General features: G+C 42.6%; 2 protein-coding genes across 3 annotated transcripts; one reads left to right on the forward strand and one right to left on the reverse strand.

The window, feature by feature from the left end:
- Positions 1–870: 870 nt before the first annotated feature.
- On the forward strand, positions 871–13,174 carry LOC123399610 (calcium-transporting ATPase 5, plasma membrane-type-like). Of its 2 annotated transcripts, XM_045094011.1 has the most exons (34): positions 871–1,023; positions 1,788–1,904; positions 1,990–2,032; positions 2,634–2,749; positions 2,838–2,969; positions 3,292–3,381; positions 3,516–3,585; positions 5,868–5,938; positions 6,033–6,116; positions 6,207–6,284; positions 6,374–6,445; positions 6,577–6,660; positions 6,802–6,884; positions 6,985–7,093; positions 7,193–7,248; positions 7,326–7,368; positions 7,445–7,528; positions 7,664–7,801; positions 7,868–7,933; positions 8,061–8,159; positions 8,514–8,624; positions 8,693–8,857; positions 9,383–9,442; positions 10,108–10,272; positions 10,458–10,574; positions 10,665–10,763; positions 11,101–11,238; positions 11,472–11,572; positions 11,665–11,710; positions 11,806–11,940; positions 12,143–12,250; positions 12,379–12,470; positions 12,706–12,809; positions 12,913–13,174. In XM_045094011.1, exons 1-34 carry the CDS (start codon positions 886–888, stop codon positions 12,936–12,938), a joined length of 3,240 nt encoding a protein of 1,079 aa, XP_044949946.1. In that variant the 5' UTR covers positions 871–885; the 3' UTR covers positions 12,939–13,174. The 2 variants fall into 2 exon arrangements, with proteins under 2 accessions (XP_044949946.1, XP_044949947.1); XM_045094012.1 differs by lacking the exon at positions 8,061–8,159.
- Positions 13,175–13,662: 488 nt separating this feature from the next.
- Positions 13,663–17,234, reverse strand: LOC123399611 (protein MANNAN SYNTHESIS-RELATED 1-like). Its single transcript, XM_045094013.1, has 6 exons — positions 16,999–17,234; positions 15,919–16,054; positions 15,763–15,830; positions 15,587–15,672; positions 14,498–15,080; positions 13,663–14,284 (listed from the first exon to the last, which is right to left on the reverse strand). Exons 1-6 carry the CDS (start codon positions 17,098–17,100, stop codon positions 14,006–14,008), a joined length of 1,254 nt encoding a protein of 417 aa, XP_044949948.1. The 5' UTR covers positions 17,101–17,234; the 3' UTR covers positions 13,663–14,005.
- Between the last annotated feature and the right edge of the window lie 4,417 nt (positions 17,235–21,651).

Below are 21,651 nucleotides of genomic sequence, written 5' to 3' on the forward strand. Positions count from 1 at the left end.
TAACCCTTGCTCCCCTCATCGTATCCCCTCCTCCGGCAGGAACTCATCATCTGGTGAGATCCCCTCCCCATGCCTCCAACCGTGTGCCAAGCACCGGCAAGAAATTTTATTTTATGGGGATTTGTTTGTTGATGAATGAATGTATTGAATGTAAGATTGTATTGTTGTAGAGACAGAGAATGGAACACCACTTTCAGTTTGTCATCTGATCTCATATTCTCTACCCCATGAGTGAAATAAGATAACAGTCCATTGATCAATTCACGTAGCCTTTTTGTTTTGCTTTGCTTGTCCCGCTCAATTTCTTATCATGATGGAATTAACAATGGACGGGTTGATTTCTTAATAAAATAGGATATGACTGACTACGTTAGTTAGCTTATTATTTTAATAAATCAAAATGATTATAAAAAGATTAAAAACGTGTGGTATTTGTTTCTCCAGTTGCAACGCACGGGCCCTTTTGCTAGTAATAGGCAAAAGGACTAGAGATAACAAACACTGGCAGCTGTTGAGTTAAATCTGGCCGTCCGTTGATCAGATCCAACGGCCAGTACGCTACAGCCGCGATATTTGCTACCCGCACCCACCGGGGTACCCGAGGACGAAGCGCCATCCGCTGGCCAGTCAAGCGCGGCGCCTTCCTGGAAGCTTCCCTCCCGCAGCTGAGCCGCTACGGGTACCCCGATAAATACGCTGGACGGGAGTACTACAGGACAGGGGACTCTGCTGCTGCCACTGAACGACGACGACGACAACACACACACAGTTGGTGCGCACGCGAAAACCGAGGCGAGGCGATCGCGCCGGCGTCCCCCGCCGAGCTCCAGAGCCTTCCGCCAGGCCGGCGGCTCGGCGTCGTCTCTCCTGCGGCCGCGGCACGGAATGGCGTCGCCGCCGCCGCCGCCGGAGGTCGCCGTGGCGGTTGGCGAGGAGGAGGGGGAGGGCCGGGAGGCGCAGGGAGAGGATGCGTTCGACATACCCGGCAAGAACGCCCCGCGCGATCGCCTGCGGCGGTGGAGGGTACGTGTGACTGCCGTCCTCGACACTGCTCCTTCCGGTTCAAATTTCAGTGGGGGTTTGGCCTCCACGACGTCGCTTCTTTCATTGGGGTTTTCTTGGTTTCCTTTGAATGGCCATCAGCTTGATCTGACATCTCTGAGCTTCTGATTGATGGATGGATGGATGAATGCCTGACAATGATGGAGGGTTGGATTGATTTGATTCTTTTAAAACAAATAACTGAATTTATGAGCAATGACTTGATGTGTTGAGAAACTCTGTGGGTTAATGATTGTTGATTTATGTGCACCAGGATGTTGCATCAGCTACTTCATCCTACTATATCTGCTGTGTCTGTATATTCTGTCCATATACTTCTAAACTGGAGTGCCTTGTGTGATTGTTGCGGTTTTTTGGAGATGATAATTGTTGCAGTTCAGTTTATTAGGTAATCTTATAGTAATAACTGTCTCAAGGTTATCATGATGTTAAGCCGCACCATTGATCATTGTGAAGCTTACTGGTAGACTTGTATAAAGTAGAAGGATGCTCCCCCCAGTCTAGATACATCAGAATCTGGAAAGTTTGTTAGCCTATATTTTTCTTCAGGTAGTACGTACTGGAATAGATTTTAAACTGTGGGGGGGTTTTGATATTCCATATCGCCGATGGAAATTCTCAAGAAAAACATAAAGTGTGATGTATAGGATGGGAAGAGGTATTTTGTACTTCACGTCTCGTCTTATATTATTACTTATAGTAAGCCTCTTCTCCCTTCATTTCAGCAAATTGCTCTTGTGCTCAACGCTTCACGCCGTTTTAGATATACTCTAGATCTGGAGAGGGATGAAGAGAGAGAAAACTTGAGAAGAATTATACGAGCTCATGCACAAGTTATACGGGTAAGTAATGCGGCATCTGCCAGTTGACAAATAGTGCCTCTCATTTACCTATTACATTTGCTCATTCTATATTTGGATTCTTCAGGCAGTGTTCCTTTTCAAAAAGGCTGGTCAAAAGGAGCTACAAGGTACAATCTCCAATGTCCTACTAGTCGCTAAATGGTTGGATGATTGCACACATTCCTAATAAAATGGTGATGCGTCGCCATGCACGACCATATTTACATGTAAACACTGTCACTATATTGTACACAGCCACACAGTTCTCTGATCCATGTAATAGCCATTGTTATGTGACGAAAACTTTTCACATTTGAACTGAAATATGATATGCACACCTATCTTAGCAACCTTTAGCTTGCTTCTTCTTCTGCCTATTTCTGATTATTTGGCCACCTATATAGTACTCCCTCCGTTCCTAAATATAAGTCTTTAGAGAGGTTTCATTAGTGGACTACATACGGATGTATATAGACATACTTTAGAATGTAGATTCATTCATTTTGCTTCGTATGTAGACTCCTAGTAAAATATCTTAAAAGACTTATATTTAGGAACGGAGGGAGTATTTGTTTGTGTGCAGTGTGTGTGCTTAGTCAAAACACGTGATACCTTATAATATCTCATTTCATTAAATCTCAATCCAGTTATTCCTGCTAAAACACATCTTTATCTTTCTTTTAGTTTTATGTTGTATAATAGCTGATATAGTTCTGTCTGATCAAACAGAATCTTACAATGGTACAAAACCGGAGTCACTCTCTCAAAGATTTCCAATTGATCTGGAAAAGCTTGTAATGTTGAACAGAGATCATGATGCAATTATGCTTCAGGAGGTTGGAGGGGTAGGTTCAAATGAATTTCAGTTGGATTGACACCCTTTTTTATTTGCTAGGCAGTTATTCATATATTTATAATGGCATGTCCTTGCAGGTCAGTGGGCTTTCAGATTTACTAAAGAGTAATTTAGAGAGAGGAGTTAGCTCAAATGAGGATGATCTGTTGCACAGAAGAGACCTTTTCGGAGCAAACACCTATCCGCGCAAGAAAAGGAAAGGAATATGGGTACGCTGGTTTTCCTTATGATTGACAGTAACTTGCAATTCAGTTTTCTAGCGTGCCTGTCTTATTTTTCGTTGTTATTACTTTATTGTGGGCGGTAGGGGTGATCAAAACATATTTTATGATGCTAAACTATTTTTCCGTGACAAGTATAAATTTATTAAAGTTGAATGTATATGTAGTAATTGCAGAAACAAATATACTTTGCAATGTCAGAACTTAGAGCATACATGCGCACCATGTGAAGTTTACTCTTCCTTATGGAACTTCTGAGCCTTAAACACATATATCCCAAGTTTAATATCTACCAAATAATTATTTGCAGCGCTTTGTATTTGAAGCTTGTTGGGATTTAACCCTTGTGATTCTAATGGTAGCTGCTGCTATATCATTATCACTGGGCATTGCAACAGAGGTACTTCATGACATTATGATTTACCTTGGCTCCTTTGTTCATGTATTCATTTTGTCTTGTCTTTACACTGTAAGAATGGTTCAATTTCGTAACACTTATTCCTATTTTGGTTTCATCGTTGACGCTTTATTTAGGGTGTAAAAGATGGATGGTATGATGGTGGAAGCATATTCTTTGCTGTCTTTCTTGTGATATTTGTTACAGGTAAAACATTACTACGTTTTATTTTTATTCTCTTCTCTCCTGTTGTTATTGAGTTTTGTGCACTAATCAACTCATACAAAAACTTACGTTGTAAAGGGAAGTGACAGTTATACTTATATTTCAACACTCTCCCTAACATTGGGGGATTATTCAGGCCTACATTGTAGACAGTATGTGTTGTATTGCTATATTGGGCTGCACATGTAGGCAGGATGCATCTGTGCATTTTTTTTCTCGAACAATGCATCTTCTCAAACGGTGACTTGTGAGTCAAGGGGACTCCACATCACCACAGCTATTTGTCCTCACTGTCGACGCGCTGGGCCACCTCATGCATCGGGCGCTCCAGACCGGCATACTCCGGCGGCTGCACCCCCGCTGTACTGTTCCGGCCGTCTCTTTATACGCCGACGACGTGATGCTGTTTTGCCATGCTGAGATGGATGAGGTGCTCGCGGTGAAGGGCATCCTAGGCATTTTTGAGGCCGCGTCGGGCTTGCAGGTCAACTATGGCAAGAGCTCGGCCACGACCCTGCATGGCGACGAGGATAGTGCTGCCTTGCTGGAGGCGTTGGGCTGCCAGGCGGCAAACTTGCCCATCACCTACCTGGGCATACCGCTCACTACCAGACGACCCACTGTGGCTCAGATGCAGCCGTTTGTTGATTCTGTGGCCGGCCGCCTCCCGACATGGAAAGCATGGCTCATGAACAAAGCTGGGAGGTTGGCATTGGTCAAATCGGTCCTCAGCGCGATTCCAATCCACCAGATGCTTGCCCTTGCGCCCCCGAAGAAGACCCTGAAGCAACTAGAGAAGATCCAGCGGGGCTTCCTTTGGGCTGGCCGCGCGGCTGCACAGGGAGGACACTGTCACGTTAACTGGCGCACGGTCAACCGGCCACTAGCGCTTGGAGGGCTGGGCATTCGAGATCTAGAGCGCACAGGGCTCGCGCTCCGACTGCGGTGGCTCTGGTTATCAAGGACGGACGCCGACAGAGCTTGGCAAGGCCTGGACCTGCAGTTCTCCCGTGAGGAGATCAGCCTCTTCTACGCCTCCACCTTCATGGTGCTAGGTGATGGCCACACGGCGCTGTTCTGGGAAGACCGCTGGCTGCATGGGCAGTCGATTCGCGAGCTAGCACCCCTGTTGTACCTATGCATCCCCAAGAACAGGAGAAGGGTGCGGACGGTGGCGGAAGGCCTAGCCGGCAATGCTTGGGCCCGTGACATCCGCGGTGTCGTGGGGCTGCAAGAGATTGGCCAATACCTGACGACATGGCAGCGCGTCACGCACACCACCTTGTCCGCTGAGCCAGACAAGCTTATCTGGAAATGGACTGCTAATGGAGAATACTCGGCGCGATCCTGCTATCAGGCAACCTTCCACGGATCCTTCACTTGCCATTCCTGGCAGTTAATCTGGAAGGGATGGGCTCCGCCGAAGGTCAAGTTCTTCCACTGGCTTGCGAACCTGGATCGATGCTGGACCGCGGACAGACTTGCTCGCCGCGGCCTCCCACATCACGCCCGCTGCCTGCTTTGCGACCAAGAGCCAGAGACCATCCACCACCTGCTACTGGCCTGCCCCTTCACGCGGCAAGCCTGGCACGAGGCTCTTTCCTGGCTGCGCTTACCAGCCCCCACACCGGAGCAGGATATCTCCATTCAGGATTGGTGGATTAGGGCGAGAGATGCAACACCACCATCGCTCCGCAAGGCGCTGAGGTCCACCACGCTGCTAGTTCCATGGATGATCTGGAAACATAGGAATGCGTGTGTATTTGATCATGCCACTCCGTCGCTCTCCGAGCTCTCGGATGGGATCAAAGATGAAATGAGGTGTTGGGCTAGAGCCGGGGACAAGGGGCTTAGGGTAGTCTTGCCCCCATCCTGGGATGTTCATTGAAACTGCTTGTAACCTGCTGTAATAGTCTCCTCTGAGACTGACTTCCCCTCTTTTCAATACAAAGAAACGCACATCTCTGCGTTTTCTCGAAAAAAGTATTTTCACACAGCAGTACCTTTCTTTTAAGAATGAAGTAAAATGATCTGCTGACTGTCAAACTCAGAACCTTTTGCTCTGACATGATAATGACTGTAATGCGCTAACCAGTCCATAGAAAACCTTAAGATATTAGGGAAAAACATGTGTTCCACTCGAATATCAGCATTGTATTTGTGCATGATAATCTAATAATATACATTGCGTTAGTGATTTGCATGCATGTTGCTGTACTGGAAATAATCATGCCCTGATATTTGTTTCTTCACAACCATTTTAGCAACCAGTGATTATAGGCAATCTCTTCAGTTTCAACATCTGAACGAGGAGAAACAAAACATAAAAGTTGAGGTGAGTATGTTCATCCTGATAATTTTGGAGCGTACTTTTTTTGTTTAAGATGTGAGTCATTGGCAGTGTATGATTTATTGTGACCAATCATTAGGTTATCAGAGGTGGTAAGAGAGTAGGAGTTTCAATATTTGACCTTGTGGTCGGCGATGTTGTTCCCCTCAAAATTGGCGACCAAGTAATGCATTCATCACATATTCCACCTTTTGTCTACATTTCAGCTATTTTTTGCAGATTGACGTGATTACATGCATTATTTGACTTTCAGGTCCCTGCAGATGGTGTCCTGATATGTGGTCATTCTCTTGCAATAGATGAATCAAGTATGACGGGAGAGTCCAAAATTGTAAGTGTTGATAAAAGGAAAAGAGCAATAATTATTGTTTTCTGAAATCTGCCTTCTTAAATGTTCCAAGTATGTTATACTACTGCCAGGTTCATAAGGACCAGAAGGCACCTATGTTGATGTCCGGTTGCAAGGTCGCAGATGGCTATGGCTCTATGTTGGTGAGTATCACTTGGTTGAGCCTTCCAAGTGCATGAAGTATTCAGCTTGTTCTTTCGTATTACACAATTGTGTGGCTGCCGGTGTATTTTCTATAATATGTTAGCATCTCATTCATTCCATAAACATATAGGTAACAGGCGTGGGTACTAATACTGAATGGGGTATGTTGATGGCCAATCTTTCAGAAGATATTGGTGAAGAAACTCCGTTGCAGGTTAATTCCTTATGTTCGTTTTTTACGACAAGTTAATTAATTTCTCATGGTATGTACCACACAGAGAATAGCGTCAACTTATATTGACCTTTTTGTTTATATTTTATGGCTATGTTCCCACTTGTTCAAATTGTGGAGTAGGTGCGCTTGAATGGCGTCGCCACTTTAATTGGTATCGTGGGTTTATCTGTTGCTGGTGTTGTCCTTGTCGTACTTTGGATAAGGTGGTTTTCTGGTACATTCATCCATTGTTATGGTGCACTTTAAGTAAATATTCTGCATTTCGTGGATATGCTTCTCATGGTCACCTTCCATAAAATGCAGATATTTTACCGGGCATAGCAGTAATCCAGATGGAACTACTGCATTTGTGGCTGGGACTACTGGTGCAAAACAGGGATTTATGGGGGCAATCAGTATTTTTACAATTGCTGTATGTAATCCTAACCAAGCTTTCTTGCTTAATCACTATGATGATGAAGAGCATCACTTCTTTCCAAGTGAGCTGATTCTACAACATTTGCCACTGTAGGTAACTATTGTGGTTGTTGCTGTTCCTGAAGGACTCCCTTTAGCAGTAACATTGACGTACACATCTTTGACCTTTTTTATACAAATTCCTTAGAGATGATAGGTGCATTAGACTGATGCTAGTTTACTTTTAGCCTTGCATATTCAATGCGAAAGATGATGCGAGACAAGGCTCTGGTAATACATACAAAGAGATTTACAAAGAAAAACCTTGACTCCAGTATATAATCTGTGTTTTTGGTTTGGCATACAGGTGAGACGACTTTCATCTTGTGAAACAATGGGGTCGGCGACCACAATTTGCAGTGACAAGACTGGAACTCTTACCTTGAATAAGGTTTGTAAAGTCAATAGGCACTCCTCACAAAACGAAATGAAAAATGCTATATGTACTCCACTGCATCGAATCAGTAATGTCTTCAGTTTGTGTAGTGATTCTGTATCTTATTATTGTTTCTAATTGATCGTCTAGATGACAGTCGTGGAAGCATATTTGAGTGGGACGAAGTTGAATCCTTGTAATAATACCGGGATGATGTCTAGCAGTGCGGCATCTCTACTTGTTGAAGGAATTGCACAAAACACGGCAGGGGCTGTGTTTTCACCAGAGGTACAGTATGGCTCACGTGTCATATCAAAGGATGTCATCCATGTTAATATGTTTTCATGTATTCAGGATGGAGGAACTGCTGAAATTGCGGGTTCGCCAACTGAAAAAGCAATTCTTTCTTGGGGTCTTAAGGTACTTCATATGTTCTCTTTTGTTTATCATTAACTTCTTTCAAGTTTGTCCCATTAAATTGACAATCTCTTTCATTCATCATTATTTCTTCAAGTTTCTTCCATTAAATTGACAATTAACTGCATAGATTGGGATGAATTTCAACGATGTGAGATCAAAATCTTCAGTTCTCCATGTTCTCCCATTTAACTCAATGAAGAAATGTGGTGGCGTTGCAGTGCAAGTGGTAAGCACATTTGCATATTCTTGAAATTATGAAGGAAATCATCTCATTTAAATAAGAAACGGGCCTTTTCATATTCATTATTTGTGGCTTACTACATATCTGACTTTTTCATCGGTTTTGCATCTTGTAATTTCTTTGTGCGCTTTTATATCTTTCAGAAAAATAGTTCTCACACACTTTCTATGTAAGTTGTATGTGTTTTTTCTGATCCTGTCAAGGCAACATTTGTTTTGTTTTGGATTTTCTCTTTTTCCTTCTTTATGTATCAATATATATTGCAAATGCTTATAATGAAATCTTTCCTAGTTCATTTTGTTTATGTTATCTCAGTGCTGTTTGGTTTTATAAGTGCAGTCGGATGCTTATGCACACATCCACTGGAAAGGTGCTGCTGAGATAGTATTAGCATCTTGCAAAAGCTTGCTTTCTATTGATGGTTCAGTTCATCCGATGAGTTCTGACAAGGTAATACCAACCCAAATTAATTGGGGCTTCACTTCTGAAGTTTTACTAAATTGCTGGTACTTTTACAGTATAATGAATTGAAGAGATCCATTGACGATATGGCAATGAGTTCACTGCGCTGTATTGCTTTTGCATATTGCACCTGCGAGCTCACAATGGTTCCTAGGGAGGATCTCGATAAGTGGCAGTTGCCTGAGGATAATCTGACTCTTCTTGGAATGGTCGGGATAAAGGTGTGTCTTGCAAGTTGGTGTTTATTTGTGCTTCTGCTAGCATTTGAATAGTTTACACTGATTCTACTCTTTCTATCTTCATTTATGGCTAATTTTAGCAATCCATACCATGACACCATATCAGCAAAAAAGAGTACAAGGACAGAATAGGCCATCTTCATCTTGCTAGTTGGATGCTTGAAAACCACAACGTAAATTTTGATGTAAATGAGACACTACAGATTAATAAGAGATGGAGAAACTGAACTAAATGTGTCTTGTTTGGAGGTTTCTGAAAATAGTTAGTCATGAGGTTGGCAAGCACGTCAAGCAGTCCCTACCAACCACAGTTTTTGGATGATACTTGGCCATGCTAGTTCATCAGTTTTATTTGCGTCACTTGTTCCTCATGTCTCCCATCATCTTTCAGAACTCTTTATGTTCGAATCTGTTTAGGCACATTTTTTTTCCAGTTTTACCATATAACTGTTATCTCCTGATGATTGCATGCAGCTATTCACCCCTATAAATTCTTTTTTGATGTAGGATCCCTGTCGCCCAGGAGTAAGGGATGCTGTACAATTATGCAGTGCTGCTGGTGTGAAGGTTATTATCTTCTGTGGTTTATTATTCTTTGCTCTTATTTTCTTTCCTTCTATTCTATTTCAAATTCTTTCCCTGCGATTTTGAACTGATTGAGTTTGAGGTTAGGATCAAAGCGGTTCGCTTCTGAGATATTTATGATGCTTCAGTTCCTTTTTTACATGTTGTCAACAATATATCATATGAGGCAAGTTCCGAACGCTTCACGATGTGAATTTGACTAAACAGGTCCTTTATGTACCAATGGAAGCACTATACTTCCACAGTTCCAATAGTTCCTTCATGTGGCCACTTTACAAATATTTGCCTGTACCTTCTCCATTTGATTTAAATATCCTTGGTACTGCTTCCATACCATGTTAGGATAGTAATTTGTCATGCCTGATGTCTGTTAGTTGATCGAATAATGTGATGGAAGTATGACAGAATAACGCCTGATGCCTGTTTTGTTGTTCATTTAAACTAAATTAATAAGGTAAAATTGCAGATATACTTGGATCATCGTTGTTGATTTGTTTCAGCTATGTATTGCAGTGATCAGATGGGCAGAAGTTGTAATATTAAGCTTGATTCTGTTTTTATGTTTTAAGATAAGTAGATAACACATTGGCTTCTCGCATTTGATTAAAGCATTATCTTGTTGTTCTCAGAAAGTATATTTGTTTTAGGTACGGATGGTCACAGGAGATAATGTTGAAACAGCTAAGGCCATTGCTCTCGAATGTGGAATACTAAATGCAAAAGATGTTGCTTCAGAGACAATAATAATAGAGGGGAAGGTGTTCCGTGAAATGTCTGAAACTGCACGAGAAGAAGTTGCTGACAAGATTACAGTAACCCACTTCTCTCTATCCCTTCATATTCACCATCTACATCATTTCGGAGCTTTCAAAACTACAAACAGGATATTATTTAGTATAAATAAGAATAAATTGTCTATGATGCAAAGTACTTTGTAATTTCCAGATTTTTTTTTTTTGCTAAGTGGACTCAGTCAATTTATATACTTTTATTTCAGGTAATGGGACGGTCTTCTCCAAACGACAAACTTTTGCTTGTACAAGTTTTGAAAAGGAAAGGTCATGTAGTAGCTGTAACCGGTGATGGCACCAATGACGCCCCAGCATTACATGAGGTCTGTCTGCAACTGCAACTATGTCATTATGTGTTGAATTGTCAACCTAGAATCATGTTGTTGTAATCCTATGTTATTTTTGTCATATAGGCTGATATTGGTCTTTCAATGGGCATCTCGGGAACAGAAGTTGCTAAAGAAAGCTCGGACATTATAATCTTGGATGATGATTTCACATCCGTTGTCAAGGTGATCTTCTCCAACATCAAAGCATAATTTCTATTTTTTATAAAGAAGCATAACATCAGCATGTTAGCCTGCCATTGTGCTTTCAGTTATCCCGCGCAGATACCAGCATGGTTTGTCCATGTGCAAATATCTATTTCCAGAGATACATTATGACAGACGTGCATGCACAATATCTTGTGTGTGTCACACACCATAGCTGTGGTCTATTTGAACCGGGCTACCCCCCTTTTCCGTTACTTTCATAACGGAAATACAAGGACCATAGCTGTGGTCTAGTGACTACTTATTTCAAACTTCTATGTAGAGCATAAATCTTAACTTTCCTTCCTTGTGTTAGGTTGTTCGTTGGGGACGGTCTGTCTATGCAAATATTCAGAAATTTATCCAGTTCCAGCTGACTGTTAATGTCGCTGCCCTGGTAATAAATGTGGTTGCTGCTGTGTCCTCTGGTGCTATTCCTCTGAATGCAGTTGAGGTTGGACTCTTTTCTTGATTTGTGTTATTTAGCTGACATGCACATAAAAAATATTGAAAGAAACAATCATAAATAGGTAGTAATATCTTTGTGGCAGACTGCTAAATCTTATGAATAATATGGCGAACTACTAAGATATTATAGATCATGCTGCAAAAATCTATCTAAGATACTCTGAAGAAAATAGTGCCCTGTTTATTTGTTTTCAACCACATCATTATTTCTCTTGGCAGCTTCTTTGGGTGAACCTTATCATGGACACACTAGGAGCCCTTGCATTAGCAACTGAACCACCAACAGACAACCTAATGAAGAGACATCCTGTTGGCAGAAGGTACGATACACAGTCCCACAAATTATTGACAATTTCCTGTATGTAATAAGTCAAAACACCAATATATAACACTTCTCATTTCACTTCTGCAGGGAACCTCTTGTTACAAATGTCATGTGGAGAAACCTGTTTATCCAGGTCTCTAGTTGTCTAACTCACCTGTCTGTATGCACGCATGCTATTAGAAACCTGTTGAATCAGATTTTCTTCATCTCTGTATGGATTTGTTGCAGGCTCTTTACCAGATAGCAGTTCTTCTCATCTTCAATTTTGACGGCAAAAGGATTTTCCATTTGCATAATGAAAGTCGAGAGCACGCTGACAAAATTAAGAACACCTTTGTCTTCAATGCATTTGTCTTCTGCCAAGTAAGATCACTTGGAGGAATTTTCTTCCAACATCCACCGATTTAATATTCGAAATTCGAAACTATAGTTTGGTGTCTCTTCCTAAGCTATCATTGATTCCTTCAGCACATCCTTGCCGCATACCAATTTTGTCATCGGATGTGTCATATATGTAAGAAATCATAGAATTCTTTTCTTATGCCTCATGTTCCATTTATGTCAGATCTTCAATGAGTTCAATGCTCGCAAGCCTGAGGAGAAGAATGTCTTCCTAGGAGTTACAAGCAACCGCCTTTTCATGGGTATAGTGGGTATAACTACCATTCTTCAGGTAACAATGCCGTAACATGCTAGTATATGAATGCATACATGTTTTCACAAGGCACAAGTAGGATCATCATCTCATCTGGTGGATCTTAAAAGAAACAACTGAGTTTCTGAGCATCATCCATCTTGCAGATCTTGATAATTGAATTTCTCGGGAAGTTCTTCGGAACTGTTAGGCTCGGTTGGAAGCTATGGGTGCTATCAGTTGCCATTGGTGCAGTAAGGTATACACAGGGGAACAAAACACCCTGCGTATTGTGTGATATACTGATTTCATATATCCAGATATCTACTGCCCTTAGTATATGTGCCAGAATTTTTTTGTCATTTTAGTCTGGGTGTTAAATTTCCAACACGTTGATGGCAAGCCATAAATTGCTCTCTAAGAACTGTTAAAGAGTGATTTATTCTTCCTTCCAATGGCCACATTACCATCTATCTCTATATTTCTCAATCCAGCTGGCCTCTCGCGTATGTTGGCAAGTCCATTCCTGTCCCCGCCACACCTTTCCAGGATTACTTCAAGCATTGTTCTGTCTGGAGAAGGCCATGCCGCCGCGGCGGTAATTCCCTGCATACACAGTTGCTGATCCTTGTGTTTCCTTTGTTTTCGCCCAATGAGCTTATAGTAACTAGCCCCTACATGCATTACATTGTGTGCTGCAGACGAAGAGCAGGGCAGCAAGAGCTAAGACTTGGCCCGAGGACTAGGAACAACTTTTGGAGAAAACCGGGCAAAAATTCAAGGCTTCATCTCATCTGGAGCTTCAGAGAGGGGCAAAGAGCAGTGTCCCTGTAAAATAGATGGCACTCAGTTGTAGTTAGAAAATACTAGTACTGTATGGGGTTAGGGTTAAACTCCCATCCATATGGCTGTGAATTTGGAACAAATTGTGCTGCTATAGAACAGTGTTTGCTTTTGTTGTAAGTTGCAGTTGTTTCCACTGATTGCTGGTGCCAGCCAGGTCCCTTTTGCACATTCTGTTGGATTTAACAGCTCCAACTACCAAGCAACTATTGTGATTAAGCTACTGCAAGGTCCAATGTAGCCCAGTGCACTTTCATGGCTGCCCCCCGGTCAGTTCACTTTGCAGCAGTTCATCGGATTCTTAGATATATTCGAGGTACCTTTTCTCGAGCCGTCCTTTTTTCTGTCATCGTCTTCTTTAGAGTTGCGTGCAACTACTGATGCCGATTGGGCCTTCAGATGGGAGCCTTCACCCCCGATAAGTGCCCCAGATGGGAGCCTTCACCCCCGATAAGTGCCATCAGGGGCCGGAGACGGAGATGAAGGCAGCAAATCATTGAGTTGAGTTAGCTTTTCTTGTGAGCTGTTGCTTCTTGATTAAGTAGAGAAAATTGCAACATAGTGATAATGACCACAAAGTGTCATTAATAGAGAAACTTGCACAGTTATTAGACAGAAATCATATCTTCCATTGAGAACAAAAACTTTAGAGCCATTTCTGCCAGAACTGGTGAGCTGATGTAGGATGATTAAGCACATACAACTTGGTACATGAGGCACGCTCTTTTCACATGCCTAAAGACTCTCATGGTCCACTCTGTAGCACACTGTAATCATGTATGTGTCTGGTGTTTGTTCCCAGACAACATTCTAGTAATACTGTGCTTCACACAACAAAACCTAAATCAGTAATAATACAACAACAGCGCTTGCATATCTACCCAAAGCACGGCCAAGCAGCTCACCCCAGTTCATTATTATTACTGACAATAAACGAACTAGGCGGCAGAACTAGCAGTAGCACGAGTAGGCGAAGTGGCTCTTCTTGGTGATGTATGTGGAGACGAAGTCTGAGGCCTGCGCTGAAGCGCCCCCAACCGGAGCGGGGACAAGGATCTGGGTCAGGCCTGACGCGATCCTCCTACCGGCCACATTTCCATAGAACATGCCGGGGATGGCAGGGACGAAAACGTCGCTCTGCGAGCAGACCTCAAGGTCCAGGGCCCTTGCTAGGTCTGAATCGCCAGAGTTCAGGAACTCTCCTTTCTTCTCAGCCGGCATTATGTCATCCTGCACAAAGACAGATTGTATGTCAAAATCCTGCCAGGTACGCTTTTTACCTGTAGAACATGGTTCTGCTGCACCACAAGTTACAAGAACAAACTGAGTGGATCTCTTGGGTTTTCTGTGTGTTTCAAATATATCATCGCAACAGGTGAAATGGGTCAGGAGAAAACAGAATATGATCCACACTAATTAAATGGTACTGGATGAGTTACTTGCCTTGGTATAAGTGTGTGGAAATGCCTTCTTCAGATTATTCAGGCCTTTGTGCCACCATGTCTCTGTCAAGTAGATGGTTGTGTTAGCAGAGAAGCCGACCTTCTTCAGGAAATTCAGAACCTCCTGAGGATTATAACAGCCTTTCCTTCTTGCACCTCCGCTTGTTTTACAGGTCTTCTTCTCTAGCAAGTCGGTCCGCATATCGACCGCCAACACCCTGCCATCCGACTTCTCGCTTAGTTCTTTAAGCTTGCCCACCATCTGTTCAGCCACTTCTGAATATTCTGGCTTCAGTTTGAGCCCCGCGAACATTGCATGGCAAGCAGTTGAGTCCAAGTCCTTGTTATTCGTCCCTTTCGGTTTCAAACTTACTGAAGAGAAAATAATTGCAAGCCGTAGGTAACTATTCTTTTGGAAGGCGGGCTGAATGGTGTCCAGGATGAAGTCCTCTGTCACCCGGTTTGGTACTCTAATAACTGCTGGCTTCTTAGTGGTCCATTCAGCAGGAAGTTTATCTACTATTTTGACAACACCATCCAAGTTCTTCTTGAATTTTTCCACATCATACATTTCTTGGAATTTTCTGTTCATGGAATTTATATCATTAATTAAGAATTGAGATGCCACTCCAAGGTATCAGTCATCAATAATTGTTCTCCAAAGTAACAAACATCGGCGTCTATGAAATGAAAGTACAGTGGTGTTGTGGTCTTGTGGAATTCAGAGCATTATTGTATATTTTAGAGAACTTACTATTCATTATTTTGAATTGCAGAACCAAATGTAAATTTATCTGGGCAGGACAGTAGAGAATGTGATAAGAAACTTCTTTTCATTGTTTATCCATACTAAATACACAATTCAGTATTCAAATAAAACTAACCACTCATTGACAAATAGAGTCACCAGAGTTATCTTAAGAGTTATCTTAACAACGATGATCCAAGAATGTCACCAGGTCCTCATGTAGTGAACAAGGAATTTTTCCAGATTTTCATGTGGTGAACACATGTTTTCACCAATAGGTGTCTGTAGGAAGCCTTATCTTATGGAACTGATTAAAATTGCATCATTTCTTTAGAAACATACCGACTCTTTCCTAATTCACTTCCTCTGATTTCTGGAAGTACAAGTGTTGCACCCAGATACCTTGCAATCACTACAGCATCAGCAATCTGCAGACAAAGGGCCAACACAGGACCATAAGCTGATTTTCTTGTTACTCAACTATATTCATAAGGGCAAGTTCCAAGCTACGGGCGTACCTGTGATGTATGATATTCAGGGCCAATAGTCAACGACAAGGTAACAAAACCGTTAGGCTGATCATCCTCTGCAGAAACCACAAGCATGAGTAACCAGATTAATCGGTAATAGTTGTGGATGTGACAGAAAACTTGTTGAGTAAATAATATTGTTACTTGGGCTTGGTTTGGTCCAGCAGGGCTTAATCTCCTCAGTAGCCTCCGTTTGGAGCTCCACTCCAGCCTTAGTAATTTCAGTATTGCCTGCGACCTTCATTGCAGTGAACTCCACGCCTGTTGCGTCTACGGCGAGCTGTTGAATGTTCAGTTTGAGAGCAGTTATATAGCATGGCCACATCAGTTAAAAGCAGCAAAAAACTTCCATCAGTTAAAAGCAGCAGTTGATATGTTTGTTGGCATAGCATCTGAACAAGCCAAGGAGTGTGAGACAGGGAGAGTATAAGCTGGAGGAACCTAAAATGAGATTACTCTGTATAAGTCTCACTGTCTAGCTCATACTCTAAAATGAGATTACTCTGCATAATAAAGAAATTAAAGTCTTTACTTTGCCTCCCCTTTTGCATTTTTATATCTTTACAATTGATGGTTTCTTTTGACTGATATGTCCCCACAAACCGTGCTTTTTTCTAGGGAAAGCTCGTGGTCGTAGGAGTAATAATTTATTAAGTACCACAGAACCCAAGCTTCTGAATCTCTTTTTTTTTTTTTGACCCAAAAGCTTGGTGCAACGTGCTGAAAAACTAGGATTGGGTTATTAATAAACCCTAGCTAAGCCCTCAAAGTCAAGGTCATGTGACAGTCTGACACACAACCCTCGAGATGCCTTTCCTAGTTTAGATCCACCAGTCACTTCAGATTTGGAGCCATTCATTGCACAAATCTCAGCATTAATTGAACTTTTATTCGAGTGTTTCAGGTGACTGGGGCAGCAAATCCGCTGAGATTTCTGGCAAGAACAGGTGCGAGAAAATGAAAAATCCCCAATCCTAAGCACAATACTGCATAGACGAGTCAAAACCCGCAGAGGCAAAATCGTCCCTCGCATCTAGCGCTCTCTGGACCAACCAAACGACGCGGAATCAAGCGAATGGCAACCCAAATCAGGAACCGACGGAACAGAGCAGCGGCAGCGCCCCCCCAAACGCACCCCCTGCAAATCTCCTTCCAGAAAAAGTACACCCCCCCTGCAGCGCAAACCGGAAGCGGGAGGAGGAGGCGGGAGATCTCGGCTAGTACCTCGGAGACGGAGGTGAAGTGGTCGTGCTTGATCATGTTGCCGAGCATGACGAACATGGAGAGGGTGAGGAACCCCGCCAGCACCTGCCGCGGGTCCACCATTGCGCCGGCCGGCCGGCGAGCGAGCGGAGCGGAGGAGCACCGACAGTCGGCGGCAGCAGCACGCGGGGGAGCGCCGGGCCGCGCGTGTGCAGTGCGTACAGCCGCGCGATGGGGGCGTGTGGACTGGGACTGGGACTGGACTGGAGATGGGAGTGGCGCTTTAACTGCGGAGATTGCGATCCTGACACGGGCCGGGTCGCCCGGGCCTGCATAATTTATCCGTCCTGTTAAGCCCCGATCCGGAGAAAGTGGGTTTAGTACGCTTGACAATGGGGATTGGTAGTGGCCTAGTGGGCTCGGTTGTTTTTAGTAAACTCCATGGGACCTGCCGGTTGTGCTTGCCATCGTGCTCCGTTTCCTGATTTTGTTATTAAGTGGGATCATCTTGTGAATATAATCACGGTTTCCTAATTTTGTGAAGACAGTTGGGTGATCTTCTAGTAGGCTCTGGTTTTGTTTCGGTGGAAGCTTCATCTTGTTTTGGTTGGTTGATTTGCTATTTTGAAACCGTGGGCATTCCGGTGAGTCGAGGAATGGTGAGATGTGGGGGTAAAATTTTATCTCGTTGGCTCTTATTTATGGGATGCTTCTATGGTCTCATTTGTGAAATTGCTGAAGTCATACTTGTTTATGTTTGTTTTGTCGAGATGCGCGAGCATCCGTCACTGACTCTATCGCTACAGCTGTAGCAGTACGTGGTAGGGATGCGCATCATGTCTATAACAATAACTTTCTGGATCTTCTCGTCAACTCTAGGCGAAGCACCATAAAAAATTGGTTTCTCACGGTCCGGTCCTCTCACTTGGTATTGTTTGGTTTTTGATAGGCAAAAGAGCTCATGACTTATAGTAGAGTTATTGCCTATCACGAACATGCGTGCTCGTGATAGGCAACAACTCTACAGTTTTGAAATGTGTAAAGTTGCCCACCATCCTTTCCCGACAGGCGCTCGGGTCGCATTTCTCCTGCAGCCACCTAGTGACGACATAAAATGAAAAAGGATGGGCTCCGCGTGGTTCGCATTTTATTGTAAAGAGAGAGATTTTCATTCTCTTAAAGAACCTTGCGCCCATGCCAGTAAATCTCAGCGAAGCTATAGGGGGCACTAAGCAATGTGGGCATGAGGGCGGCTCCGCCCCTGGGTTGGACCGCACCACATGCAAAAGTCCTTCCACGACAATAAAAGGGTGATTGAAACAAGAAAAGTGAGGATAAGTTTTCTTTACCAATGTTGTGTCCCACAACCGTGGTTTGATTGAGGTGGAAAGCTCCGCAAGGAGATGCCTAGAAGTAGAACAAAAGATCCGACGCGAAGAAATCCCCAAGAGTAAAGCAAGCCTCAAAAGGGTTGAGCATGGACATGCTCTACTCTTGTTTAAGTCAAAGGACCTCAGAAGGCAATTAGAAAAAAAAAGCGGGGTAGCTTAGTAATTCTGATTCTTTTCTCTTATAACCTCGGTCCCCTCTTTGATAAGGAAAATTTTCATTTCTAAACGAACAACAAATGAAAATCTAGTTCGATGGCTCTTCTCTACTAACCAGAAGGATATTGATACTCTATATTTCATCTTCGATGCAATTGCATGATTGATGGGCACATGCTTCTCCATACTGATGGGCACATGCTTCTCCATACTGATTCTCCTAGAAGTAGAACAAAAGATCCGGCGGGAAGAAATGCCCAAGAGTAAAGCAAGCCTCAAAAGGGTTGAGCATGAACATACTCTACTCTTGTTTAAGTCGGAGGATTTGAGAAGGCAATTAGAGAAAAAAAAAGAGCGGGGTAGCTTAGTAATTCTGATTCTTTTCTCTTATAACCTCGGCCCCCTCTTTGACAAGGAAAATTTTCATTTCTAAACGAACAACAAATGAAAAATCTAGTTCGATGGCTCTTCTCTACTAACCAGAAGGATACTGATACTCTATATTTCATCTTCCACGCCATTGCAGGATTGATGGGCACATGCTTCTCCATACTGATTCATATGGAATTAGCCCGACCCGGCGATCAAATTCTTGGTGGGAATCACCAACTTTATAACGTTTTAATAATGACTCATGCTTTTTAATGATATTTTTATGGTTATGCCATCGATGATAAGTGGATTTAGTCATTGATTTGTTTTGATTTTTATAGGTGCACCTGGCATGGCATTTCCATGATTAAATAATATATCATTCTGATTGTTACCACGAAGACTCTTGCTCCTATTAAGCCCAACCTTAGTAGAAGTGGACAACGACACTGGGTGGAAAGTCTATCCGCCCTTAAGTGGTATTACCAGCCATTTTGAAGGAGCAGTTGATTTAGATTTTTTTAGTCTTCATCTATTATGTATTTCCATCAGTTTTAGGTTCTACCAATTTTATAACAACTATCTTCAACACGTGTGGACCTGGAATGACTATGCATATATTACCGCTTTTGTGTGGTCTGTTCTAGTGACAACATTCCTACTTTTATTATCACTTCGGGTACTGGTGGGGAAATCACAATGTTATCTAGGCATGGTTTATGTCATGATAAGTATAAGTGTTCTTGTATTTCTAGTTTGGACTCATCATTATGTTTACTGTGGGCTTAGACGTTGATACACATGCCTACTTCACCACATCTACCATGACCATAGTTGTTCCCACAGGAATCAAAATCTTTAGTTGGATCGCTACCATGTGGGGAGGTTCAATACAATACAAAACATCCATGTTATTTGATGCAGGGTTCATATTCTTGTTCACCATAGGAGGACTCACTAGAATAGTTCTTGACATTGATCTACATGATACTTATTATGTGTTTGCACATTTCCATTATGTACTCCCTACGGGAGCCATTTTTTGCTTTAGTTATTTACTGGCTTTTAATATTGGGTAGGTAAAATATTTGGTCGGATATATCCTGAAATTTTAGGTGAGATCTAGTTTGGATCACTTTGTTTGGAACATGCATAGGAACATAAAGGATGTGCATAACACTCGCTTTTGTTCTGCAAAGAGCATTGTTGGGCTGGCATGCCATATGCTTTAGGATGCAAGGTCGCTCGAGTACCTTACACTCAACACCTCTTGGCCCCATGAAATTTCGTGTTCTAAGAGTGACAATGAAAACAACATATGCCTCCCGATGAGTAGGGATATGGTGATAGAAGCCCGCAATGTGCTCTTGGCCGTGGAAAGATACATTTTGGGGAAAGTCCCCTCTACCATGGAGTTTGAAGTTGTGAAGCCTTGCAGCCGGTGCAATAGTCTTGAATTTTAGGCCAAGAATAAGTGATCTTTTAAACCATGTGCATGTTCTTGGCATTGTAATTTCACTTTCCTTGCACCTTTTGTTTTCGTATAGTTCTAACTCACAAGATTAAGTGGTATTTATATTTTTTGTTGTGTTCCATTAGGTTACGGTAACTGTCGACCGATTAGGCTTTGTACTTTAAGTGCACCAATTTTGTGCTTGACTGTATATGCATTGTAATACTTGACTAGCGATTATAGTTAGGTACAATAGTTGTGATGCATCATCTTGGAATCAAACAAAAAAACAATGGTCACATAACATGAATTTATATAAGAGAAGTTCATGTTACCATCAGCGAAGCTACGGTTGGATCTGGAGGGGGCATGCCTCCCCCCAACCTTGGTCAAAATTGAGAAGGGAGTTTTGTAGGTTCCTCAGATTACAAAAATATATACTTTTCCCCATCCCCACCCCTAAACATCTATATTTCGCCCTCGAGAATATCTGGGCTAGCTCTGTTACCGCATGAGTTAGAATAAATTCGAGGCACGTAGTCGATTATCCGAGGAGCAAACAATCACATGAACAAGACACCGAGATTTATTAACAAGGTTCACCAATATGTCTACATCCCCGGGGCTTGACTACACGCACCCCGACCGCCCTGGCGCCGGCACACGCCGCCGACTCCCCTGCGTGTTTGTGCTATTATGTTGGCATATGTTACATCATGTGTCTAGCCCCGCTATATCTGAGAGGCCTAGGATACAAGTATCCTACTTGGACACGACTCCATTGAAAGTGCAGTCATGCCCTTAATCGTGTTTTGGTGTTGCTGACAACACACATATAGATAACTAATCACTAATCCCCTTTAAGCTCTTGTTAATGATCATGTGTGGATAAGGACAAGCTCATGTGCTAACAAGGACAAGATCAAGATAAGCATTCCTGAGCACTACATGCTTGATTCCTGTGGATGTTCACATGGTGGACAAATGAAGATGAATGCATAAGCTAGGCTTTCCACATTGTGTATGGGAGAGCTACTTGAAGACTTCATCATGTCTTGCTTTCAACTTGAGCCAAGAAGGAACAACAACATCAAGCTCAAGTGAAAGGGCTAACTCAAAGGTATCAATTCCTTTGACGTTAGTGGTGCGGAGTGGTGATCAGCGAATAAAAGTATACACTCAAGTATGGATCATGAGTACCCTTTTATGATTCTTGAGTCTTTAGGGATCCCGCACTATTAAGAGGGGATCACAGGTTTTGCGATGAACTTGCTCAAACTACATCTCTACTTTTCTGCTCAT

This window comes from Hordeum vulgare, chromosome 5H (assembly GCF_904849725.1).
Source record: "Hordeum vulgare subsp. vulgare chromosome 5H, MorexV3_pseudomolecules_assembly, whole genome shotgun sequence".
NCBI lineage: Eukaryota > Viridiplantae > Streptophyta > Magnoliopsida > Poales > Poaceae > Hordeum > Hordeum vulgare.

Bases quoted from the DNA above. Each gene is read 5' to 3' on its own strand.
- LOC123399610 (XM_045094011.1), top strand. From the start codon at position 886: ATGGCGTCGCCGCCGCCGCCGCCGGAGGTCGCCGTGGCGGTTGGCGAG. The intron at 6,661-6,801 runs GTTAATTCCTTA...ATTGTGGAGTAG, and splicing joins GTGAAGAAACTCCGTTGCAG to GTGCGCTTGAATGGCGTCGC. The intron at 8,858-9,382 runs GTGTGTCTTGCA...TTTTTGATGTAG, and splicing joins TTGGAATGGTCGGGATAAAG to GATCCCTGTCGCCCAGGAGT.
- LOC123399611 (XM_045094013.1), bottom strand. From the start codon at position 17,100: ATGGTGGACCCGCGGCAGGTGCTGGCGGGGTTCCTCACCCTCTCCATG. The intron at 15,673-15,762 runs GTACGCCCGTAG...CTTTGTCTGCAG, and splicing joins CTGAATATCATACATCACAG to ATTGCTGATGCTGTAGTGAT. The intron at 14,285-14,497 runs GCAAGTAACTCA...GTCTTTGTGCAG, and splicing joins TTCCACACACTTATACCAAG to GATGACATAATGCCGGCTGA.